This window comes from Daphnia magna, linkage group LG2 (assembly GCF_020631705.1).
Source record: "Daphnia magna isolate NIES linkage group LG2, ASM2063170v1.1, whole genome shotgun sequence".
Taxonomy (NCBI): domain Eukaryota; kingdom Metazoa; phylum Arthropoda; class Branchiopoda; order Diplostraca; family Daphniidae; genus Daphnia; species Daphnia magna.
In genome coordinates this window covers 17085863-17094475 of record NC_059183.1, presented here as the reverse complement: position 1 = coordinate 17094475, position 8613 = coordinate 17085863, and the positions used below count along the sequence as shown (strand labels likewise).

Sequence of the window (8613 nt, the reverse complement as noted above, 5' to 3'; positions counted from 1 at the left end):
CCGCGCAAGACTTGTGTCGCTGTCTTGGCCGATTTGCATACTAGGCCAAGTATAAAGAATCGACCAACTATACTAGTACGTACGCAGCTCCATAGGTTTCATTTGTACAGCGTACATGCAATATATTCATAATTATAATACGTTGATGTAGAAGAAAAAAAGATCACACGTTTCGAGGAGGGTCATGGTTCGACAATTAGTTGCCTACCCCACCTTGTTGGAGGCGGAAGATTAACCAACAACCTACAAGCTACCAGTTCTCTACCAAGCTCGATCTTTATCATGTAGTGAACGGTACTATACTAGATCGAGTAAATAACGTCGGTAAACGTGTCGAGTTGTTGTGTAGGTTTCCTACGTGTAGTATTATTAAAAATGTAATAAAACATGCAGAAGGTCGCACTCTGCTTGCGCCGCACCGCAAAGGAAATTCGGGGGTCCTGGATGACCCGCTGCCCAGATCCAGCCAGTGTGAACTTGACCCAGTTAAACTACTGCACATAGTAGTGGTCTCAGATGAAATATCAGGTCGTTTAAACCTGTCGGCGAAGCGGAATAGATCCGATTGAAGCAAGCGGCCACGGGGGAAGGTAAAGGACGTGGGGCGTGTAATCTTTAATAGTATGTGATATAGGTGATCGTGTTTCCACACGTTCATCACTTTACCTTATATATGTAATCATATATACCTTTATACACCATTGCAATCCTTAACGCCTCGTTAGTGGAATCGAGAAAGTAAAAAATGAACTTTGCTCACATTTTTCCTAGCTTTAAGAAGAACATAAGACTATTAGGATGCGCTGTATAATATAATAAGAAAAGCTACGAATTGGTCTTTCAATAACGGATGTCAATTGACCCCAAATTGACATGAAAGGCATATATATATTTTTCAGGGTTTCAAAAATTAAAATTGCACTTGTATTGAGTACACTGATATGTCGGAGTATATCGTGAAAGCTGAAATCGAAAAATGTTTCATCACATGTCCTATCTGCTAACGCGAGATGGTTCATCGCGTCATCTATCACCTATTACTTGGTAAATTACTACTCGTAAAATTTAAAATAGTTGGAAAACCTAATGGAAGTTTAGTAGTGCTGCTCGTCGTAATGTTGGATCTCGCAGTTCAATCCACTAGGAACGTCAATGTAAATATTCTCTTTTCCAATACGATTCACGAGCTTCATTAATGCGGGCACATCCACTGTATCATACTGGGAACTCCAAATGGTCAGAGAACTATCTTCGATCTAAGCGACAAAACAAAATTGTGTTACAGTGTTAAAATTTTATGTCGATGCCTGTTAAAAAGAGGCATTTTTAAGATACCTCTTCGAGTAACCACAGTATGTTTTTCTGAGATTCTGGTGAAGTTAATAATCCCGCCCGAACTGGAAAGGAAACTGGCTGGCGAATTTGGGCCGCTTTTAGAGCGTCCCGCATCTGAGCCACGTGCTCCAAGGTGTACGATCCCTCGTTGATGATTTGCAAAGGCCAAGCCATTTGCGGTCCAAACCTTTTAAAGAACACAATTTTAGGTAAAGCTAATGCATGGTTAATGTCTAAACGTTTTAGAAAAGTTAACGGTATTACCTAGTAGTCCAGCCAACAGAGAGGACTGCTTCGGGAAAATAATTTTTTGCTAGACTGAGAAACCGCAATGCCTCTGCAAAGAGAATTGAACGATTCTTAGCGATCAAATTGCTCTGAATTCGATATTGCTCTTACCAACTGGTTTCGTGGAAGCGTTCACCGGTCCTGGTAGGATGTCCGCGTTTAACCACAGAGGTCCGATGATCTTTGCAAAATAAAACCGTACAAGTTATGGCGTAAGCAATTCTATCCTGCTAGCTATTCAATGTGCTATACTTTGCTGGCCCGTGATTTGATGGCGATTAAGGATGGTTCGACTACTTCCAAATCCTTAAAGTCAAGTTTGATTCCTTTAGTTGTATTGCTATCGAGAATAGTATCTAGGAATTCTTCTAGGCTCAAATCCGATGTGTTCAAAGGTGGATGAGCCATGATTGTCGTAACTGTCGCGTCGCCACCTGCAATCGTACCCACGGAAACGTCTGCTTCGATCATCATATCGCGTCCTTCAAAATCCGTAGAAACAACCAAGTTAGTTTTGTCAAATATTTGAAGCAGCTGTCAGGACTGTATACCGACCATGAAGAGATTTGAAGAGTTGGATTCTACTGTTAATTCCATGACCCCACTTTATGCGGGAAAGATCTGATTTTATTTGAGGGAAAACTTTTGTTATAGGTGAATTGCACTTGTAACTGGTTGGGCAACAAACTCCAGGAGTGTAAACGGGGTTGCATCCAATGCGATCGTCTAATATGCAATGCACTTCCTGACAACCAGGGCCATACAAACCTGTTTTGCGCACGGTAAAAATCAAACAAATAATATAATAATTATTATTATTTTAAAAATATTAAATCATTAATTTAAATGATTCACACCGTAAAATCCTTCAACGCAGGTACACTTTCTGCAAACCTCGCCGGTAGGAATCAATTGTCCTTTCAGGTAACCTTTACCGTTAAAGACGCAAATGTCATCCGAAGGACCCACACCAACTAAATTTCGTTCAGCTATGAATAATTAAAAAAAAAAAAAAAAAAGGGGGGAATAAACTAGTATTTTATCAATAAACACGTTCACCGTTATTTTCTATTTACGACATTTGATGGACGGACAACAAGCTCGGGGTAACGTGACTACAACACAGCCTTCTTCTGGCGGAGGGAGAGGTTCGTCGCAAGAGATTTGGTTACATTTGATAGTGGCTCCTCCTTTACTAAAAAGTTGTTCACTTCATTTAATGAATAGGATTTGGAAACTTACGAATAACGGCACTTACTGGTTATCACTCGCCTCACATTTGCAGTCCGTTTTACATGCATCGTCTTGGTTGATTTGTAAAATTTCTTGACCTATAATGTAGGTAACATCACGATAGCGACACACTCCCCGGCCAGATTTCGCCGTAGCTTTTTAAATACGATGCGTGTTAAGTTGAAATGCTCTGCAATCCAACGTTAAGGTGTGCAGATAAGTTTCTTATACCGTTTTGACGAAGAATGATAGGAGAATTTGAAAGGCTTTCCTTCTCTTTCAGGCAGGTTGTTTTGCATTCTTCCAGGGAGGTAAAAAGGTTGGACGTTTTGCCGCATCCTCCATACGCATAGCTCTGACACTCTCCGGTCTTGGAGTTGAAAGTCCACGATGGAATTATGGTTAGCGAACAAATGAACGAGTCGGGTTTAACGGGTGGCAAGTTGCATCTCTCCTCCGACTGCAGTTCGTTGCCCTTATCAGCTTCATTGACTAGGAAGATTCAAAACAACTATCAAAGGGCTGAAAAGTTTATGACTCAACGTTCAACCGAAGCCGTAATGGGTCCGTCACTTGACACTCGTGAGTTTCACGCATAAACACAGATCCAATTTCGAAATTGTAGATTAAAAACCAGTTGTTTATAACTGAAGAGTTATCTACGATATAGCAAATGGCCAGATTGGCCACATACACTAGACATTTCGTTTTCGAGATAATATATCGATAGCATAGTTATCAGAATAAAGCACTTAAATTAAAGGATTCAACTAACATTTTGTACTTCATAAGTAATGGAATCTTTTACTCAACTCACGTAATCCACATGAACCCACTTCCAAGACGAAGCATTGAGAAGAGACAAACAATCAAAAGAAATTCATTTTCTAAAATATGGTAGTATAAAAACAAAAAAACAAAAAAACATGACACGTAAGAAAATTAGGAGAAGGACTTACGGCGGTCACTGAAAACGGCGGACGTTGCGCAGAGCAGGATCACAAATTGGCTTAACATTTTCTGCCGAGATATCGAACGATACCTACTGTCGTCGTTCAATGGGCCAATAATTAAAATAGCAATTCTTTTCTTTTAAATAAATGTGGCCAAGAAGGCACGTCAAATGGGAAAATTTTAATTACAAAAGAGATGTCCAATATACGGTGTTAAGATTTAAATGTGATACAATAAAGGAGCTTGGAGAGTGGTTGTTTATTCTAGACGAACAGAGAACAATGCGTGCGAGGTTCACTCGCAGTTCCGAACCGACTGTTCGAACCCGTCGCTGTTTGTGATTGTTGGATGGGCAAATTCTCATCTCGACCGGCGTTGCTCGCCCTCTACGGGAGGTGCACGGAATTGAACTTTAGAAGGATTCCTTCACACGCAGTTTGAAAGGACTTGTATTTCTCTTGTGGTTTCACAGCACAAAAATTCTATGCGACAATCGAATGCATTAAAGATCGCGAGTGGGAGTGAAAGGTATGCATAATACAAAACTGAAGTAACCCAATCGATGCACCAATTTAATTCAAGGAGTGGTCAGTTAAATTTTAAGCAACGAAAGTTTTTTTTTTCTTCTCATCTTTACGCAACGTAGCTAATTTGTTTTGTTTTGTTTTTTCAATTGCCTCCGGTTGGCACCCCTTCCTATACATTTTGTGCTGAACCAAGATCGCTTTCGTTGCACAACTTGTTCCCTGTTTAACGAACTTTTCTTTTCGTCCCTTCTTTTTTCCCTTTTCTTCCTCTGCCTTTTCACTTCATTCTTAATCCCGTGAAATAACGAGAAAAAAGCGCGTCCTGCCTCTTTTGTTCATGACAAAAGCATTTTTTTTTTGTTGCATGTTTTCTCAGTGAATCACGAATGGCGGTTGAATGGCGGAATTGAAAAACTGTTGGCGGATGCGAGTTAGATTGCCTACTCGTGAGAGAAGAAACGACATAATAATGCAGACAATGCCTTGTGCATATGTTGAAGACTGCAATCACAACAATGGCATAATTCTGTTTGATGTCATACGATTTTATTCACTGTGTATATGTGCTCTTTTAGAATTTACACTAATTCTTATTGAAATATTTTTAAAGAAAACTAATGAAAAGGATTACTCTTCGAAATGTTGAATCTCGCAATTCAGTCCACTAGGCACATCGACGTAAATATTTTCTTTGCCAATGTGATTGACGAGTTTCATCAATCCAGGAACATCCACCATGTCGTAATCTGCACTCCAAATGGTAAGTGAACTATTCTCAAACTAAAAGTGACACAGGGAAAATGTTGTTTTTATTGCCATTAAAAAGTAATTTTGGTTTATTTCAATTAGGAAGAGACAGTTACCTGTTTGAGTAACCATAAAATGCTTGCGTGAGCTTCCGGAGAGGTTGACAACCCCGCACGAATTGGAAAGGTAATCGGTTGTTGGATTTCAGCCGCTTTCAGAACATCACGCATTTGAATCATGTGATCCATTGTGTACGATCCATCGTTGATGATCTGCAACGGCAAAGTCAGTTGAGGACCAAACCTTTCCAGAGAAAATAACGGTTAACAGAACAAAGATTTCTTTGAATTGATGTAAGAGGAGATGAAAAACAACTTTGTTGTCCATCCAACGGATAGGATTGCGTACGGAAAATAATGCTTGACGAGTTTCAAAAACTGGGCAGCTTCTGCAAAGGAAGAAGACAAATAAGTAGCAACGTTCTAGAGACGAGAACTAATGCAGCTGATAGAAAAAACAACTTCACGAAATTCAGTTTCCTTGTTTATTTAGCTGTTTGCCTAAAAATTCTCACCGACTGGTTTTGTAGAGGCATTTACTGGTCCTTGGACAATGTCCGCGTTCAACCACAAAGAGCCAGTCATCTGCCCACATCGGGAATCGACAAAAATCATGAATAAAATAAGTTCAAATTCAAATTTTGCCTTACTTCGTACCTCGTTGGCCCGAGATTTGATGATTTTAAAAGACGGTTCTACTACCTCCAGCTGTTTAAAATCAAATTTCATTCCCTTAGATGTTTTGCTATGGAGAACAGTGTCCACGAATTCTGTCAGACTCAGGTCTGAGGTCTTCAAAGGTGGATGGGCCATGATCGGGAGATCCATTCCATCACGACTGTCGATGGAACCCATAGATACATCACCTTCGATAATCATGGCGTTTCCTGTTGGAACAACATTTTTTCAGAAGGACATGCTAATACTAGTTGTTTGTATGAATAAACAATCGATTACACACCACGAATTGAATTATTTAGTTGAATCTTGCTGTTAACGCCGTGCGCCCATTTGATGCGCGACAGATCTGCCTTATTTTGGCGTAGCAAAGTTGTTGTAGACGGTCGTGATTTTAGTCCATTCTTCAATTCGCTAGATACAAATCCACCAATCACTTGGGCGGCCCTAGAACGAGCTGATATTATCCAAGCATCTTTTGAAGAATCAGGTTTTCCGTCCTTATTCCAGTCGACACTTCTCCATTGCAAGTCGTTGTCGAGAGAAGACGACCATTGCAAGGCTAAAGCACTAGCCCAGATGAGACTAAAATCCTGAAACATTAAACGATTAAATGACGTGCGAAAACGGGTCTTTTTTACACGACCTACCAACAAGAAAGTATTCATCCGTGCTGGTTGCGAGAATCTGAGCAAGTGCGCAGTATTGGCCTGCATTATGACATGTATGACCGGTCATTCTGCTATTCACTTTCATTTTTATAAATGTTTTTGCAATTTCTTCTTTTTCCATTGGCTTCTTGCAAACTTTTGAAATTTTCGTAAGATTTCTCCACCGCGGGGGTTTCGTGCAGCGTTTCTAATTGAAGCAATGTAGGTCATGTGTCAAACTTGTTTGTCAGTAGAACCTTACTTGATAGGACCGGAAGAATAGAACAACTTCGATTAATTCATATTTCATAGTTACATCAATAAACTAAGCTAATCGAGGTTTGTATTACACTTTTAGCTCGAGCACTACAGAACTAACCAGACAGATGCGGACAGATGTGTAACGTACGGGTACCGTTCCAACCGGAATTTGTCCTATTCGTCTAGAATGAATATTTTGAAAATATGTCGTGAGGCCATCGCTAGATGGTAGCGTGCACTTCATATCTGTTTAATTCAAAGAGAAACAAAACCTCCACTATGCTGGAATCGTATAGAAGTACAAGTTTAAAAATGAAGCTGAAGACGCAATGCAGATTTGGGATCAACTGTAAAATGGCACATCTTGCAAATTATTTTTTTTTGCAAATAGGCGCCCCAGCGGCGCAAGAATCCATAAAATCCCCGTCTTTTCTACGCTGAAAACCGCAATCACAACACAAACAATGTTAAGAGCTATGGCAAGGTAAGCCCCCGTACCATTTTCCCACACCCACTTTCAACCCATTCATTCAGTTTTGTTACTTGTTCGCAAGTGCATTGCAAAAAAAAAAAAAGAAAAAAAAAGAGAAATCACCGGTAATGGCAACACACAAAAAAGGGGGGAATGTGATGAAGAGATTAGATAATCCGAACCACTCGAGAGGTGCCGACAATGTCTCGCGATGTGTATAAGAGATACGATCTGTCGGCAGCGAACGAGCAACCGATTCATAGTCCCCTTCACGGCAGAAATTATAAACAGCACTACGCGGCCCCGACGCCACCAAGGCGAACATAAATAATCCACAAAGAATTTTTTGATTACCAGAAGCAGCGTGCGTGTATAATGGAAGAATAAACATCTGCTTATTCCTTTTTCATCTTCAATATTTTTACGATCCTCCTCACAAGATTTTCGCCCGTCCTCTTCTTGCGATTAAGAGTCGATTCAACTGTTACTGGCCACCTCTATTGAAGACCCCTCGAGGGTATTCAATCGATGAAACGTTAAACCGTTGGCGTCTCCGACATTGAAAAATAAAGAAATAATCTCGTCATGATCGCGTGACGACGAAGTCTACCTTTAGGCTGTCTATCCGTACGTTATTTCAGTCAAACACAAAAACAGTAGCCATCCGAAATTTGCATCAACATGATTGCTCTTAAGGGGGGTCTTGTAATTGTTGTACACGTTGACGGCAAGTCAAAGAAAAAAGAAGGTAGGAGACGAAATATGAAGATGGAAATACGCATCGGGTACAAGTCGAATTGACTTTGATTTTCGACATAGTCATCGCTCAGCAGAAGCCTGTTTTTACATAAGGGACGCGTAATGACCCCATGAGTCGCAAAGGGAGAAAAGAAACAGACCGTTATTGCAGCGACTTGCGGTGCGCCGCCATCATAAATCATTTGGGATGGAAGAAAGGTAAAAAAAAAACAAAAAAAAAATTCACACAGCAATAATGTGTCTATTCAGGTATAATGAAAACAACGGGCAGTGGCACAGCATCAGCCGCAGAGATCGAACCTCCCTCGTCGTACAAATAGATCTAGCATTCACCTGCCGCAACAACCATCGGAATGATAAGCACAGCAATCTGTTGTAACGGTTGGCTGCTGAAGAGGGATAATGTTGACTACGTGGAGGCCACTGTAGCTCGTTTCATCATCATCATTACCAACAATGGGGGGGCGAATGAAAAGAAAAAGTAAGAAGTCGGTCGATGAAAGAACATAAGAAGCTGCAGTGTGTGGGTCGGCTCTTATTGCTGGACGCTCTGATGAAAGAGGAATCGATCATGTAATCCGTCAGTAGACTGCTGGGGTCGGATGATGTAGGACAGTAGGGAATGGGGGGGGGGATAGAGAGGAATGAAA

At 40.6% G+C, this 8613-nt stretch overlaps 2 protein-coding genes and 1 long non-coding RNA gene across 8 annotated transcripts; 1 reads left to right on the top strand and 2 right to left on the bottom strand.

Moving 5' to 3' along the window:
* Positions 1 to 868: 868 nt before the first annotated feature.
* LOC116917371 lies at positions 869 to 4129 on the bottom strand. Of its 6 annotated transcripts, none has more exons than XM_032922812.2 (13): positions 3999 to 4129; positions 3816 to 3901; positions 3674 to 3691; positions 3088 to 3348; positions 2882 to 3011; positions 2700 to 2833; positions 2481 to 2612; positions 2179 to 2391; positions 1876 to 2105; positions 1735 to 1804; positions 1600 to 1672; positions 1336 to 1522; positions 869 to 1256 (listed from the first exon to the last, which is right to left on the bottom strand). In XM_032922812.2, the coding sequence occupies exons 2-13, from the start codon at positions 3871 to 3873 to the stop codon at positions 1095 to 1097; spliced, it is 1668 nt and encodes a 555-aa protein (XP_032778703.2). In that variant the 5' UTR covers positions 3874 to 3901; positions 3999 to 4129; the 3' UTR covers positions 869 to 1094. The 6 variants fall into 6 exon arrangements, with proteins under 6 accessions (XP_032778703.2, XP_032778704.2, XP_032778706.2 ...); XM_032922813.2 differs by having other exon boundaries at positions 2700 to 2818; XM_032922815.2 differs by having other exon boundaries at positions 2882 to 2954.
* An 80-nt stretch (positions 4130 to 4209) lies between these two features.
* LOC123470165 lies at positions 4210 to 4936 on the top strand. Its single transcript, XR_006643735.1, has 2 exons — positions 4210 to 4338; positions 4714 to 4936. It is a non-coding gene; the product is annotated as an uncharacterized LOC123470165 (long non-coding RNA).
* LOC116917372 (protein FAM151B) lies at positions 4862 to 6574 on the bottom strand. Its single transcript, XM_032922820.2, has 7 exons — positions 6472 to 6574; positions 6105 to 6414; positions 5801 to 6030; positions 5659 to 5728; positions 5460 to 5532; positions 5201 to 5387; positions 4862 to 5117 (listed from the first exon to the last, which is right to left on the bottom strand). The coding sequence occupies exons 1-7, from the start codon at positions 6535 to 6537 to the stop codon at positions 4965 to 4967; spliced, it is 1089 nt and encodes a 362-aa protein (XP_032778711.2). The 5' UTR covers positions 6538 to 6574; the 3' UTR covers positions 4862 to 4964.
* Positions 6575 to 8613: the final 2039 nt, after the last annotated feature.